This window comes from Hylobates moloch, unplaced genomic scaffold (assembly GCF_009828535.3).
Source record: "Hylobates moloch isolate HMO894 unplaced genomic scaffold, HMol_V3 SCAFFOLD_11, whole genome shotgun sequence".
In the NCBI taxonomy this organism is placed as follows: Eukaryota; Metazoa; Chordata; class Mammalia; order Primates; family Hylobatidae; genus Hylobates; species Hylobates moloch.
The window spans coordinates 94,393,244-94,409,544 of NW_026652286.1; the positions used below are offsets into that span (position 1 = coordinate 94,393,244).

A 16,301-nucleotide genomic window follows, 5' to 3' on the forward strand; every position below is an offset into this window, starting at 1 on the left:
AACAGTGACTCTCTGTTTCACTAGCTTCTTTTTTGCTTTTAGTGATTATAGTGGACACAACATATTATTGGCTGGTAGATGTTGCTCTCAACTCTACAGAAAGACAATTTCAGGTTCTTAGGCCTGCTTTCATTGTGATTTTGGATGACTCTTTTATATTCCTTTGGCCTGAGGTTTTTCACATTTGAAATTGGGTTTTGTTTTTAAATTGTAATGTATGGCCTTCCAGAACAGGGCAGGGCCCTTAGGTATCACCGTAAGGATGGTGAATTTGAGGTCACCACACAGTGGCTGCACCACGTCCAGGACTCCATCTCCTGAGCACAGGCTGCTGCTCCTTATTTCTCAGCATCTGGATAAGTAAAAGGATTTAGGTGAGAAGGCAAACTACTAGGGTATAGTAGAAGAAGTGCGGGCTTGGGCCTTGGACTGCCTTGGTGTTACTATTTAATGATCTCTAATTTTCCTATTCTCTCTAAGCCTGTTTCTCATTTGTGAAAGGGGAATAATCCTTACCTCATAGGTTGTCATGAAGAGCAAGTGATTTTTTAACGTGTTCATCTGTGCCTGGACAATGGCCTGGGTCATGTTTATAAATCCATAGGCTCAAGTCCATCAAGGGAGCTGCCCAAGGTCAGCCCAAGTGCCCAATTCCCAGCCGAGGAGAAACCCAGGTTCTCCCACAGTTCAGACCTTATTCCTACCTCGTGCAAACCTCTTTTCAGCCCACCACCTTGGACAGTTGGCGGGGGATGGAGATGAGGGGTGTGCGACTGTGTCTCTCTTCTCTGTTACAGCCATCTATCACACCTGTGAGGCCTCCAACTTCCAGTGCCGAAATGGGCACTGCATCCCCCAGCGGTGGGCGTGTGATGGGGATACAGACTGCCAGGATGGTTCCGATGAGGATCCAGTCAACTGTGGTAAATGCGAATTCCCCAGCTCCCTCCCTGAGCCTCCCCAGTGTCTGCTGTTCAGGAAGAGAGGCAACAGAGAGCCAGGGGATGAAATGCTGTTCTCCTATGCCCATATTTACAGTCTGAAACTGAATAAACCCATCTACTTTCTATGTTATATTGCCATATGATGTATCAGATTATATTATATAGTCTTAAGAGTTGCAGGCAAGCAGTTTCCCCACACACAAACTATATAAAATGCTGCCACGTAAACAAAATATATAAAATGCTTTTTGAAACCGAATATGTTTAAGGTTCTCTATCCTTTTGCCAAACGTTCCAAATTTTCAGGGGATGTTAGTTGTCTACATGTTGTTATACATTCTACTCCTTAAGTAAAGATGTTTATGCGACTCTGTTTTTCTGTAGTAAGCATTTTCATGGAAGATGCATACTCACTTTATACTACCATAACCTAGTTTACATGGTTGCTTCCTGGTTGGGTGTTTGAGGTTTTTAGATTTATACTGTTTGCTAGTACCACTATTTGTGTCCTTGGAAATGGCCTGATTTTTCTTTGAGATATTTTCTGAGAGGCGCTCTTCAGTATGGAGTTGTAAGGTGAAAGGTTCTGACCAGTTTTTGAGTCTCTCTGTTACCAGATTGGGTTTCCAAGGGATTACATCAAATGTGTCTCAACTAGTAATACGGTGCATGTTTCCCCAAGTCTCCCTTGATATTAGATTTGTATCTTTTTAGTTGCTTCCACTAATGTAATATGTGTGTTTGCCTCATGTAGTTTTCATTTATACCTCTTTTAAAATACTTTTTCTACCTAGTGACATTAACCGTTTCTCCAAATAGTGGTGCTTGTTTACTGTTTCTGTCTGATATCCTTTGGCTAATTTCCCAGAAATGATTACTTTTTACAGGATTAAAACACATTTTCATGCTTATACCTAATCCTCAAGGAACTATTCTACACAGAGCTCAGTTTGCAAAGGCTATCTATGACTGCCTCATTAGAAGTGATTTTCTTTCTTTCTTTTTTTTTTTTTTTTTTTGAGATAGGGTCTCACTCTGTCACCCAGGCTGGAATATAGTAGTATGATTGTGGCTCACTGCAGCTTCGACCTCCTGGGCGCAAGCCATCTTCCTACTTCAGCCTCCTGAGTAGCTGGGACCACAGGGGTGGGCCACCACGCCCAGCTAGTTTTTGTATTTTTTTTGTAGAGATGAGGTTTTCGCCATATGGCTCAGGCTGATCTCAAACTCCTGGGTTCAAGTGATCTGCCCACCTCGGCCTCCCAAAGTGCTGGGATTATAGGCATGAGCCACTGCGCCTAGCCAGAACTGATTTTCAAGTCCAATTCCTGGCAATAACTTTTTGCTCGGGAGAAAGGGTGACCTAGTACTAAAGATTCTGATCAAGATACCTTAGTTCTAGTTTAATTTCCCCTGGAACTGTTGTGAAACCTCAGACTCTTAGCATTTCTAGGCAAACTTTCTCCAAAACAGCTTTGCTTTAGAATTCCTCCAGAATTAAGGTGGTGAGTGATTTAAAGAGCTTTATAAAACTAGGATTTCATACTAAAGATTCATATTGTGCTTTTTCTATTCATTGAAGCTTTTCTTTTTCTTCTAAAAAGTATACTTAGGTCAGGTACGGTTGCTCACGCCTGTAATCCCAGCACTTTAGGAGGCTGAGGCAGGAGGATGGCTTGAGCCCAGGAATTTGAGATCAGCCTGGGCAACATGGCAAGACCGTATCTCTACAAAAATCCCAAAATTAGCCAGGCGTAGTGGCACATGCCTGTGATCCCAGCTACTCAGGAGGCTGAGGTGGCAGGATTGCTTGAGCACGGGAGGTGGAGGCTGCAGTGAACTGTGATCGCGCCACTGCAGTCCAAGTTGGGTGACAGAGCAAGAGTCTGCCTTAAAACAAACAAACAAAATATACACACACACACACACACACACACACACACTTATCAAAATGGAAAAGATACAAAAAGGTATAGAGTTAAAGGTTGATCTCCTCACCTGCCCAGTTCCCACTTTTACCTAATAGGAAACCAGGTTGTATATTTTTTCAGAATATTTTTGTGCGTATATAAACAAATTTAAGTATACTCTGTATTATTGTCCTATTTCATACCCATAATGTTTAACTTTGCATATTGTTTTATATCTTGTTTTTTTCACAGAACTGTTTATCTAGGGCATAATTTTTATAGAGCACTTCTTGCATCTCTTTATAGCTGTCTGTGTTCCAGTGTACAGTAATTTATTAAACAGTCTCTTGTTGATGGACTGTTTTCAATCTATTACACAGTTTTGCAATGCAACACTTGTGGGCCGTTTTCAATCTATTATAAACAGTGTTGTAATGCAACCCTTGTACTTTACATTAAGTACAAGGTCGTAAACCTTTATTTACATTATTTTTCAGTTGTGAAGTAGAATGCATTTCTACAAAAGTAGAATTACTGGGTCAAAGTGTAAATACATTTGTCATTTTGCTAGTTATAGCCAAATTGCCCTCCCCAGTGGTGGTACCAGTGCATACTCCCACCAGCACTGTGTGTGAGTGCCTGCCTGTTTCCTCCTCGTCATTCTTCTGTATTGTTGAATTCTATTTCAGAGAAGAAGTGCAATGGATTCCGCTGCCCAAATGGCACTTGCATCCCATCCAGCAAACATTGTGATGGTCTGCGTGATTGCTCTGATGGCTCCGATGAACAGCACTGCGGTGAGTTCATTCCTTGCCCCCAGGAAGCACTCAGGTCTGGTGATTATGAGTGAAGAGCGTATATTGGACCAAATCCTGTCATTTCCTCAGTACCTGCTTGTGGTTAGCTTTTAACTGAGTTGATGCCCGAGTACTTGGCTAGGACTCCTGGAGGTTGATCGTGGCAGAGAGACATGGTTTGGTTAAAGGAGAGCAGGAAGGAAGAAAGCAGGGTTGGGGGCGATGGTGGGATTAGTTCGAACTTCAGTGAATGTTATTGTTTAGTTGAAATATGTTCTATTAATTGACTAGTTGTTTTGAATTGGCCACTTATTTCTACTTGATTGGTTTTTATTAGTGTTGCTGAGTATCACTGGGGGTAGAGTGGGGGGATGTGGGTGGGCATTTTTAGGCCAGGTGACCCTCTGTATCTTCAGTTTTCTTTAGCCCCGGAAAGATTGCCTTGGGTCACTGGTGCTCATCCTTGATTATATATTGGAATCACCTGGGGAGCTTTAACCCCTTCTGGTGCCTGGACCTTAGCCCCAGAGATTCTGATTTAATTAGCGTAGGTGTGGCTGGGGCGTTGGGACATTTATGGTGCTCCTGGTGATTCTACTGTGCAGTCCGGATTGAGAGCTAATGTATCAGTGCTGGGAGTGGCAAACTAGCCTGTGGGCAAAATCCAGTCCCTAACCTGCTCTATTAAATGAGGTTTGATTTGCATACAGTAACTACTATTTGTTTACATATTGTATATGGCTGCTCTCATGCTGTAGTGGTGGACTTGAGCAGTTGTGACAGAGTCTGTATGACCTGGAAACCCTGCAATAGTTGCTTTCCAGTTGTGTTAGTTGGGGTTAGTTGGGGTTCTCCAGAGGAATAGGACCAATAGGATATGCATATGTATATATATAGAGAGAGAGATTTATTTTAAGGAATTGGTTCATGCAATTTTGGAGGCTGGCAAGTCCCAAATTTGCTAGGTGAGCCAGCAGGCTGGAGACCCAGGGACACACTGAGGCTATAGTTCAAGTCCAAAGGCCATCAGGCTGCAAACCTTGGAGAGAGCCAGTTGCAATTCAAGTACAAAGGTCTCCTTGCTGTGTCCTCACATGGCCCTTTCTCTGTGTGGGCATTCCTGGTGTCTCTCTCTTCTCAAAGGACACTAATTCTTTTGAGTTTAGGCCCCGTTCTTATGTTTTCATGTAACCTCCATTACCTTTTTAAAGGCCCTATCTCCAAATACAGTCAAATTGGGGATCAGGGCTTCAACATACAAATTTTGGGAGAACACAGTGCATTCCATAATACTAGTTCCTTACAGAAAAAGTTGCCTACCCCCATATTAGAGAGTCAATATCTATTAATCATGCTTGAGATCGGGGGTTTGATGCCAGACAGCTCTGGATTTCACTTTTGGCTTCATCTTCATCAGCAGTGTACTCTTGGCAAAATACTTAATGCTACTGCCCTTGTTTTCTCATTTTGAATTAGCGACAATAAAATCTCTCCTGATGTTGTCTTGAGGGTTTAATGATGCACTTTATGTCAAGTGCTTTAGCTCTAGGCTTGGCAGAAAACAAGTGCTCAATAAATGGTGACTTTTACTGTTGCTTCCTGAAGCCACATCTGTACTTGTGTGCACTTGCCCAGGGCTAGAGGGCCCAGCCAGCCGCAGTGCTCATGGCCTCTTGCCCTCTCTGGATCCCTTACAGAGCCCCTCTGTACGCACTTCATGGACTTCGTGTGTAAGAACCGCCAGCAGTGCCTATTCCACTCTATGGTCTGTGATGGAATCATCCAGTGCCGCGACGGGTCCGATGAGGATGCAGCGTTTGCGGGATGCTGTGAGTTGGGGCAGGCAGGGGAGGTGACTCACGATCACTAAAGAACTTGCATGGGGGTTTGGCCACCCTGGGGTTGTGTCTCTATTTAATAACTCACAGGTCTTGGTTGAGTGTCAAGGGTTTGGCCACCCTGGAGTTGCACCTCTATTTAGCTTATATGTCTAGGTTGAGCGTCCAAGCTTGCCTTTTCTGAGAAAGACTTTCCTTTGTTGCTTAAGGAATCCTGCTTTTCAGTCGTGAGTGTATGTATAAAGGGCAGGATGGCGAGTGACCAGGGTCTTGGCTCAAGGGTCGCTGAAAGTGAGAGGGCTTTCTTGCCAGTACTGTATCCGATGGCACTCCTAGCGTGCCCTAGCCCCTTACCCTGCTTTGATGATCCTCCCACAACTTGCCCCACTTTGGACCTGTCTATTCATTTTGCTGCTTGAGCTTCACAGGAGCAGGGGCTTGTTTTGTGCATTGCTATGACCTTATCCTAAAACAGTGCCCTCCTTGGAGTAGCTCTTATATTTGTTTGCTGGGACTGCTGTAGGAAAGTACCACAGACCAGATGGCTCAAACAACAGAAATTTATTTCTCGCAAGCCTGGAAGCCAGCAGTCCAAGATCGAGGTGTCGGCAGGGTTGGATTCCTCCGAGGCCTCTCTCCGTGGGCTCATAGACGGCTGCCTGGCTGCCTTTTCTCTGGCTCTTCATGCGGTCTTTCCTCTGTCCACATCTGTGTCTAAATTTCCTCTTCTGTAAGGACACCAGGCCTATTAGATTAGGGCCACCCAGATCACCTCATTCTAACGTTTCCCCTTTCAAGCCCTTATCTCTAAATACAATCCTGTTTCTGAGAGACTGGAGGTTGGAACTGAAACACATGATTTTTGGGTGGATAAACTCAGCTCATAACACGATTCGGTAAAGATTCATGGAATGGATTAATTAACAAAGCGCGTGCTCTGTTTTGATTAGGTTTGGCTTTTGCTTTCAAGGCATGGTTTAGCCAGACAGTCCCTTGCCAGAACTCACTGCTGTTCCCCCTTGCTTCTGGGCAGCACTGCTGCTTCCACCCCTCAGCATGGAAGTTCCTGGACTTCACGGATGTTTGTTCCCTCTGTAGCCCAAGATCCTGAGTTCCACAAGGTTTGTGATGAGTTCGGTTTCCAGTGTCAGAATGGAGTGTGCATCAGTTTGATTTGGAAGTGTGACGGGATGGATGATTGCGGCGATTATTCTGATGAAGCCAACTGTGGTAAGATGTCCAATCTGCCTCCTCGCATCCTAATCCTCTAGTTACAGTGATGCCTGCAGTTACAGGGACACTCACCGGCAACCCCACTGCAGACTTGGCCTTCCCGTAACTCAGCAGCAGTTGCTGCCAGTTCCTGAATACTCATACGAGGAGTTGAGTCTTGAAGGGGGCAGCTGGCACCCAGCAGGTGCTAGGGAAAAGTTTATTTGATCTCCTTTCCTTTCTGCAGTTGGGAAGACCACATTATGTATAAAGAAGGTGGTAGATAAGGAATTATGGTAAATATTATGGAGTGACCTCCCCCTAAAAGTGACAGGCCACAATGTAATAGTTATTGTCATGATTGGATTACCATCAATAGTTGTTTTATTCCTTTGGTAAAATGTCAGAATTAAAATTCAGGTGATCATTCTCAGGATATCGTAGTATAAATCAGAGGAACATGGGTTAGGGGCTGGGAAAATGGGGTTTTGTTTTACTTTGTAGATGTATTTTTTGTTCCCCATTGGATCCATGAAGCTGCCTTATCTCTTTATGGGTGGGAAGTGTGGGTTGCCCTGGAACTTGGGTCTGGAGGAGGATGCATAGAGTTAGAGCCCTGTGTTCACACTGGTGCAGGGAAAGCAACTGATGATGTGGTTCATCTCCGCAGAAAACCCCACAGAAGCCCCAAACTGCTCCCGCTACTTCCAGTTTCGGTGTGAGAATGGCCACTGCATCCCCAACAGATGGAAATGCGACAGGGAGAACGACTGTGGGGACTGGTCTGATGAGAAGGATTGTGGAGGTAAGAGGCCCCTGGGGCCTGGGTCAGCCCCATAACCAAGACACACCGGAATAGTTCCACCAGCTATGCAGGATGTGCCTGGCTGATTCCGTGTTTTGGGGGGCATATTTTTGTGAGAGGAGTGACTCAAATTTTTTCTGTTCCTCTTTCTCATTTTGAAATAAGTGTGGTTGGTTTCTCCTATTTTCAGGCTATTTATTCCGTATTTTCAGGGCAGAGGGAGAAGTCTAGAGCCTTCCTACTCAAAGTGTGGTTTGCAACCAGTAGCATCTGCATCTCCTTGGAACTGGTTAGAAATGCAGAATCTCTGACCTCAACCCAGACCTACAGAGTCAGAATCTGCATGCTAATAAGCCCCCAGGTCCTGTGTGCTCCGCAGTGCATTTGAGGAGCACTCATGTGGAATGCAGACTTGCCCCTTTCCTTTCTGGCGTTCTCATCTCTGAACCAGGTCGTGGGGTAGTTGCAGTTGAATTAACTAGAACACAGTGCTTCGCCTCAGTAGGAATTCTCTTAGCCACCCTGTGCCCCCTCAGCCACCTGTTTCTTTCACCAGCCCCTGCAAAAGCAAACTTATCTGAATATTAGCCGAAATCAAATATAGTAAGTAAGGGAAATCTACTCCCCAAAAGGGAAAAGAATATTGCCTCTTCTGACAACCCATGATACATGATTTCTAGATTAGCCGCTGCTCAGAGCTGTGCCTGTCACTGGCCTCCCTCAGCAGGTACAGCTAAAACTGGGACATCCGCACTAGGTTTGGGACGCATTTGGTCTAAGATCAAGCTGCTTCTAATGTTTTGGGTTTCCTTGCTTGGTGTTTTTCTCAGATTCACATATTCTTCCCTTCTCGACTCCTGGGCCCTCCACGTGTCTGCCCAATTACTACCGCTGCAGCAGTGGGACCTGCGTGATGGACACCTGGGTGTGCGACGGGTACCGAGATTGTGCAGATGGCTCTGATGAGGAAGCCTGCCCCTCGCTTGGTGAGTTCTGGCCCAGGTCTCTCCTGTGGTACCTGCTATTGTGGAGAGGACCTTCTGGGGGTGCGCTCTGGGCACAACCCAACCGGGCCCCATGCCCTGCTGTCTGGGACTGTGCTGTGTGGCCAGGTTGCCTGTTACTAGTGGCATACCTCCAGGGAAGGCTGGTTTCTAGCATTTCTTCCTGGATCAAAGATGCACAGGAAATTGGAATGGGGGCATCTCATCCTCTATAACTGGCCTCTGACCTTCCTGCAAGATGCCAGCCACCCTGATTTCCACCCAGGCTGGGGTTGTGGCACCTTTGCTAACTTCTTAGCGGGAAAGTACAAATTGGAATTAATGCGGAACTTTTTGTGTGTGTATTAAACTCTCTGGGGAGAGAGCCCAATTCAGCTTGCTAGTTGGCCGGCCTGTCCAACTAAAAGAAGGGTAAGCACTGCCATCTAGTGGCTAAACTCAAAGAGGCAGCTGAAGGTCTGTAGTCACCATATTGTTGGAGGTGGGGTAGACCTTGAAATCCCATTTCGTGTGTGCTCTTAACTGCAGGCGGAACAGAGGTAAGGATCGTGTGTTCTTTCCTAAGCAGGAGTCTACTTCAAACTCAGTTATAATAGGAGAACAAATAATTTTTTGCATGTTTTGCATGATCTTTTCCCTTCTTCTGTGACCATGTTCATTCCATTGCTTCCTTGTTTAAAAACATCAAAATCCCAAACTTTAGTGAACCTAAAGCATATAGGGATCTCCTGGGTTCCACCCAGAAATTCTGATTCTATGTTTTTTATAAAACATTATAAAAATGATGTTTTTACTAGGGTGGTCTTTTTGCCATATCGAGTTTCCTCTTGTTCTCCTGTCTAGAAGATCAATTTTTGACAATTTCTATTTTCCAGGCTCTCTATGAGCTGATTCCTCCTTGCCCCCCTGGATTCCTTACATCAGCCAAGCTGGGTGCCTCATCTTCTCCAGACAGACTTGCTTCTTTCCTGCCTGTGCACCTGCAGCAAGGTTTTGCCCTCAGCAGGAGCTCCTGTACCCTCAACCTTGTTTTCCTACTTTCCTTATCACTGAAACCCACCATCCACCAGTGCAAACAGAAGCATGGATTTTATAGCAAAAGAGACCTTGATATATTAATATCATCAGAACGTCTCAAAATATGGTGCAAAGACCACCCTAATGGCATCGCCTGGGGTGTTTATAAAAAAACAGAATCAGAATTTCTGTGTGGAGCCCAGGAGATCCCCATATGATTCTTAGGTTCGCAAAAGTTTGGGATTTCTGCTTTGAACAAGTAGGGTATTATTCTCCTTTCAAGCTCCACTTCTGTGGTGCTTTCACTGATTCCTTTAACTGATTTCCATCTCTTTTCCAGTCTCATTAACCTTACCCATTGACCTTTTGATTCTTCACTATGATCTGTCATATATTGCTTCCTGATTATTTCATGCGTGTTGATCTTTGCTTCCATAGCCATTGTGTGGGTTTCCTGTTTGGGAATCATGCTGTCTACTACTTTGAGTCCTGCTCTGTGTTTCCTACAATAATAGGCAAATAGTCAGTATCCCCTAAAATGCATCTCAAATTAAAATGAATTGTAAAAGAGAAAACAAAACTTTGTGTCTGTCGTTTGCCCTCAAGGCCTACATATTTATTGAATAACTTGATTATCCTCTCCAAGTTGTTTTTGCTTATTGAAACTGACCAGGACATTAATAGACTCTAGCAAATTCTGACTAATACAGTGAGCAGATCTCTGTTTATATATCCTGTTCAGCTTTTGTACTTTCTTTTTTGTGCACAGTGGTGGGATAAATTTAAACTCATTGTTATCTGTAGCTCGTGGATCTTCTTTGTTTAGCGTAGAAGTCTCCTAACTGGTTTATCAACCTCATATTTCTCCCCCTTTCAGTTTTTCTTCTGATAAGGCCCATACTGATGAATGATCATGTCTTCCCTAGTATTGGAGCCCTCTGATGCCTCCCTTATTGTCCAGGAATAAGTGGCATGATTTGCCTTGGCCTGGCGTTCTCCCCCTTTTTATTTTTTGTCATCTGTCTCCATGTACCTTGTGTTTCCGCAGAGTGGTTCTGGGATTTAGGGAAAGCTCCTTTGAAAATCTAATTAAAACTATAGAATATGCACGATATCCTGAAGTTAATAATTGCCTTTTTCATTTGTTTGCTTAGGTTGTTTTGTACCATTTGCCAATGCTTTCTGCCTTTCAATCGCCACTCATGATAACTTTCCACAGGTCAACATTTCGAGGGATTTATCAATTCCAGTTTTTCTCTTGGAGATATTCCTTCTAACAACTTGGATTCTCCTTTCTGGACAGATCGTTCTCTAGTCCTGCTGTGTGCCTGTTATCCGGGGACTTTCACTGTCTCCTTGGAATTCTCTTTGCCTTTCTCCCAGTTTAGATTCCTTGTTTCCTGGATCTTGTGTTTTGCTTTTTCTTGGTTTACTCCCTTGTTTGGGTGGAGTGCATCCTTCAGTAACCTTGTCAGGTGAATATGATGACGCAGTGGCCAAGGACACTGTGATGACAGCTCTCAGGTGTTTGTCTCTTGAATTTTGCTGCTCTGGTTTGTACTGGTTGCCCTGTACACCTGGGGCACAACTGCCTTCTAGGACGTTGCACCATCATCATCCTCAGGATTTGCTTTACCTCCATCTCCTGTTGGAACTCCTCTTTTCTATGTCCCAGTTTTTCTCTTTTTAGTTTAATCCCATGTTTCGGTAGAGCACGTTTTATGGAAAATGCCTGAGAAAATGTATGTGGGAGGCCTCTGTGAGGTCTTGCTTGTCTTAAAGTGTTTTAATTCTGTCTTCAGACTTAATTGATAGTTGGGCTGGGTTTGGCAGCTAGATTGTAAGTAATTTTCCTTCAGAATTTTGAAAGTTTTGTTCCACTGCCTTCAAGCAGCTTTTCGGAAATCCAAAAGCCATTTTGATTCTGATTTTTTTTTTTTGTATGTAACCTGTTTTTAATCCTCTAGAAGCTTGTAGAATCTTCTCTTTGGCACCAGTGTTTTAAAATTTCACAATGATGTGCTTTGCTCTGAGACCCTTTCCATCCAACGTAGCGGACACTTGCATGCTTTTTGATTATGGAAGTTTATATATTTTAGTTCAAGGAATTTTTCTTGAAGTTTTTATTAATGATATTTCCCTCTCTGTTTTATCTTATTTCCTGGAACTCTTGTCATTCTTATGTTGTCTCCTGATCTGGTCTTCTTCCTTATTTTTTTTTTAATCTTTTATATTTTTGAAAATTCCCTCCCCACCCCCGCCAACTTTCTAGGAGATTTACCCAACTTTATATTTCAACTTTTTGCTGAGTTTTTCATCTTTGTTATCATGGTTTTAACTTTAAGAGCTTTTCCATTTTTACCGCTATCCCTTTTTATGGTATCCTGTTTTTTTTTTCCCATGGATAAATATATATTCTTTCTTTCTGAACATATTAAGGATATTTGTTTTTGAAGTTTTCTTCTCGCAAAGCCTCTATTTCCTCCAAATGGCCTTTTTGGGGGTTGGGGCTCTGTTTGGCTTTCTGCCTTTCATGTCAAAGCCTTTTCTCAGATAGTCCTTGGTTGCTGCTTATATTTAAGGCTGGTGACTAAGGTGCTGGTAAGTAATTCTGAGCACATGGGTGGGCTTGTCAACTTCGAGGTTCATGGCTGGGAAACATGGGGGAACTCTGAATCCTGGTTACTTCAGGGTTAGTCTCTGAAGCTGATCATTTTCCCCAGAGAAGATTGTTAGATCTCCTGCCTGGACAATAATTACCTTATTGCTACGATCCTCGGAGAAGAGGACTGGGGCTTCTATATGTAGGTTTAATCCCCTTTTTATCAGTAAGATATACTTGCTGTCAACTACGCCTATCTAAACAACTCTCTGTTTTTACTCTCTCCAAATAACAGCCCTCCATTCTTCTATTGGGGTAATGTATGGGTTGGTTGTCTTGTGGGACTGATAGGAGGGGATATAGGGAATGTAGCTGCGTCTTAAACATCATTCAGTCAGTTCCCTTATTTTAACTCCTTCTTCTTCACTTCCAGTTAGGAGATACTAGTTTCTGAACTTTCGGAGGACTGTGTGTTGTTGATCTGATTGGTTCTGAGCTTTCTCCTGTGACAGCCTAGGGTAGGATGCAGCCTTCGCTGGCCTCTTGAGTCACATACCACTATCTGTCTTCTTTCCAGCCCCCAAATCTCGTTATCCATGTCCTTGTGGATTTAGGTCTTTGAAAACAATCTCTTGACTGTGGCTTTAGTGGGATCCTGTGGGGAAGCAACATTAGATGTCTGTATCTACTCTGCTCTCTGTCCGGAACTCGCATTTGTCTTCAGGTTCCCATTGTAATTTCTAAAGCACCATAATCTCCTAGCATATTGATTGGTTGCTGTTATTGGCCAGCTCCCTCAATGCTAAAAAGTAAATTTTAAAAATCTTTTATTTTAGCAAATGTCACTGCTGCCTCCACTCCCACCCAACTTGGACGATGTGACCGATTTGAGTTCGAATGCCACCAACCAAAGAAGTGTATTCCCAACTGGAAGCGCTGTGATGGCCACCAAGATTGCCAGGATGGCCGGGACGAGGCCAATTGCCGTGAGTAGTCAGAGAGCCCTTCACCCCCTGGGCACATTTCTGCAGAGAGCACAGTTCCGGTGCTTCTGCTTCATTTTTGGATCAGCACACGCCTGTGTGTGAGTCTGTGTACTTGCCTAACCATGCTCTTACCGCATTCTCCGCAAACACTTTGCCACGTGCACCCATATCATTGTGTTAGTCACCTTCTTTTTAATAAGTTGACTGCGTTTTAAGTACCAGGAGCATGTCCAATAAAAATACTTTCTGAATGACTAAGATAAATATTTTAAATAGGTTTCATAAGCGTGTTTAACTCTTTAAAAACGCCCGTGGGGAAAGCCACAGCTCTTTGGTATGTGCATTCATTCTTCTGGAAGTATTTAGTGAGCACTTACTGGGCATAGAGGCTGTGTTATTAGAGGGTTTGCCTCTAGCACCCCATTAAGAAAATTCATTCTTAGCCCTTAAGGTAATTACGGTTGGTGAGATAGTGTGCCGAGCCACATCGGGAATAATCGCAAGGCCATCTGAGCCCAGTGTGAGGTGATGCATGTATTCTCTACGGGTTTGGAGTTGGTGGGTCCTGGTGTTTGGTCCTCTGATGTACCCAGGGAGGATCTTTGCAGTGAGTGATGGAGGGAGACACTGGCTTCTGCAAGTGTTTATCCTCATGTGACCAGTCAGCGCTTTTTAGTCCCTGGCTGCATGCTAATGCCACCGCTGGCTGGTCTGTCCTACTGTAGCGGACTGGGGAGGGCATGGCTGGACGGTGCTTATGCAGCCCCCCACCAGCCTGCCCCTCTGATGGTTGGGTGCTGCTCTGGCTCAGGGATCCCTGTTTTGTGGGCCTCCCCTCCATCCAGTCTCCTGCTGGCTGCAGACAGCAGATGTCCTGGCCCATCACACTCCCTTCCTTGCTGGGATAAGGGCTTCGTCCATGCTTGCCTGATTCCTGCCCTGGTGAATGTAGAAGACACCCCTCTCACTCACCGCTGAGAGCCCCCCTGCTGCCAAGCTCTAACCGTAAGCAGCAGACGCCTCAGTTCCTCCACTCTGATCCCTGTTCTGGTCCCATTTTTTTCTTTAATCTTAAAATAATGACTTCCTCAACCAATGAAAACCTGAGCCTCACTTGGAATCCTACCAAGTCTTACCATTTAGAGATGGAATAGAATCAGAGGTGGAGGTTAGTCGTCTCTTAATTCCTCTAATTCAGTATTTACAGAATTTATGGGACTTAGCAGGATCATGTGGAAGTGCTTATAAGAAATGTGAATTTGGTGATCTCACCTCAGACCACTGAATCAAGAGCAATGGAGGAGGAGATGCTCGGGAACCCGAGCCTTTTCAGGAGTGCCCCGTCTGATTCTTAGCATCAGACAAGATTGGCAAATACTGCTCTGTCCTAAATAGCTCACCCAGTAAGGCTCAGGGGGAAAGGCAAGAGGGAGTCGGCTGTCCCTTCTCTGTCTGTAGCGTTGTTCTCCACAGGGTGCCTGACCGGGCTCTCACTGGAGAGGCTTGGTTAAGAGGAAGGAGTGTGGATCCAGTAACAACTTTGGTTTGGTTGGACAAATGTTTTGTTGATCCTGCATGGTATGGCAGGCATTGATCAGGTTTCTGGCAATACAATTTTTTTTTTTTTAAGATGTCATCTCGCTCTGTCGCCCAGGCTGGAGTGCAGGGGTGGGTGGGATCTCAGCTCACTGCAGCTTCCGCCTTTTGAACTCAAGTGATTCTCTTGCCTCAGCCTCCTGAGTAGCTGGGATTACAGGCATGCGCCACCATGCCTGGCTAATTTTTATGTTTTCAGTACAGACAGGTTTTGCCATGTTGGCCAGGCTGGTCTCAAACTCCTGACCTCAAGTGATCTGCCCACCTTGGCCTCCCAAAGTGCTGGGATTACAGGCCTGAGCCACTATGCCCAGTGACTGGCAATACAAATTCTAGTGGGAGGGACATCAAGTCAGCAGCTATCCTACAGTGTGGTGTAGGCAGTAGCAGAAGTTATCCAAGGAACTGGCATAGTTCGCAGGTGGGCCAGCTTCCTGGAGAGGTGGGGACAGACCAAGAGAGGCAGCCTCATTGATGGTGCCTGGACAATGGTGGGACAAGGTGGCAGATGACGGGCATTCTAGACACAGGGGACAGTATGTATATTCCAAGGCTCAGAGGCATAAGAAAACAGATCTGTAGAGTGGCTGTGGGTGGGACAAAGGTGAGTGCAGAGAGGTAGGCATGAGGTAGATAGGGCGGCCCCTGTGCTTGGAGTTTATTTTCCTGGTCCTAAGGAGCCATTGAAGATTTCAGAGATGGGGTGTTTATATCTTAGATCACTTGGACTTCATCATGGGGGGAGTGGGTTAGAAGAAGGCTGAGGTGAGATTGGAAGCCAGGTGCCCATTAGGAGGTTAATTCGATAGGATGGTGAAGATGAAAATGGAAGAGTGATCTCTTTGTATATTGGAGGTACTATTAACAGCATCCAGTGAGTTTTTTTGTCTGTGGTAATGAGGAAGAAGGAAGAATGAGGGTTTTCCCCAGGATGACAGTGAAAGCTGATGCTACCAGCTATGCGGGGGATACTGAGGATGAGGAGTTGCAGCTTCCCCTGGTTGGGGCGAGGCCTGGTGGTGGGTTCGTTGATTGACATCAGCATCTGAGGTAGTGCAAGTCATCCTGGAAGAAACTGAAAAGGGGAGGTCAGAAGCTGGGGCACTGTTGTCTTCCTTTTCGTTTTACTATGTTAATTGCCCATGCAAGTCATCTTCGCTTGCCTGTTGGAATGAGTCTTTGCCAATTTTCACTTTTGTTGTTCCTTGTGATGATCTGTACAGTGATGGACTTTCGGAGATGAATTTCATTCTAGGCCTTGATGTGCTCTGACTTGAGAGAAAAATCATCTTGGCCACGTCCTTAACTTGAAATATGAAACTAATTTATTTCCACCATGCATAGGTTTTTCTCCTAACACTTGGTTTTTCGGCAGGGGTCCCAGGACCCCCATCGTTCGTGCGTCCTTTCCTCTCCAGGAATGTCACTTTTGCTTTTGTTTCGGCTGCCCGAAGGGTCTTTTCTTTGACTAAAAGTCAAGGAATTGGATAAGTTGCTACCTAGGGTCTTTTTTTCAAGAAACACCCTTTGAGTCTTTCCAATTCTTCAATTTCCAAGATAGGGTGATTTCTTTTTGTTTCGTTTATTTAT

At 44.7% G+C, this 16,301-nt stretch overlaps 1 protein-coding gene across 4 annotated transcripts in view; it reads left to right on the forward strand.

The window, feature by feature from the left end:
• Positions 1–16,301, forward strand: part of SORL1 (sortilin related receptor 1) — a 282,584-nt gene that overhangs the window by 232,020 nt on the left and 34,263 nt on the right. For all 4 annotated transcript variants that reach the window (XM_058446962.1, XM_032167741.2, XM_058446961.1 and 1 more), the window contains 7 exons: positions 798–923; positions 3,544–3,651; positions 5,349–5,480; positions 6,588–6,719; positions 7,372–7,506; positions 8,337–8,492; positions 12,966–13,115. In XM_058446962.1, the coding sequence (XP_058302945.1) occupies positions 798–923; positions 3,544–3,651; positions 5,349–5,480; positions 6,588–6,719; positions 7,372–7,506; positions 8,337–8,492; positions 12,966–13,115 (939 nt within the window). The remainder of the gene's footprint in view (positions 1–797; positions 924–3,543; positions 3,652–5,348; positions 5,481–6,587; positions 6,720–7,371; positions 7,507–8,336; positions 8,493–12,965; positions 13,116–16,301) is intronic.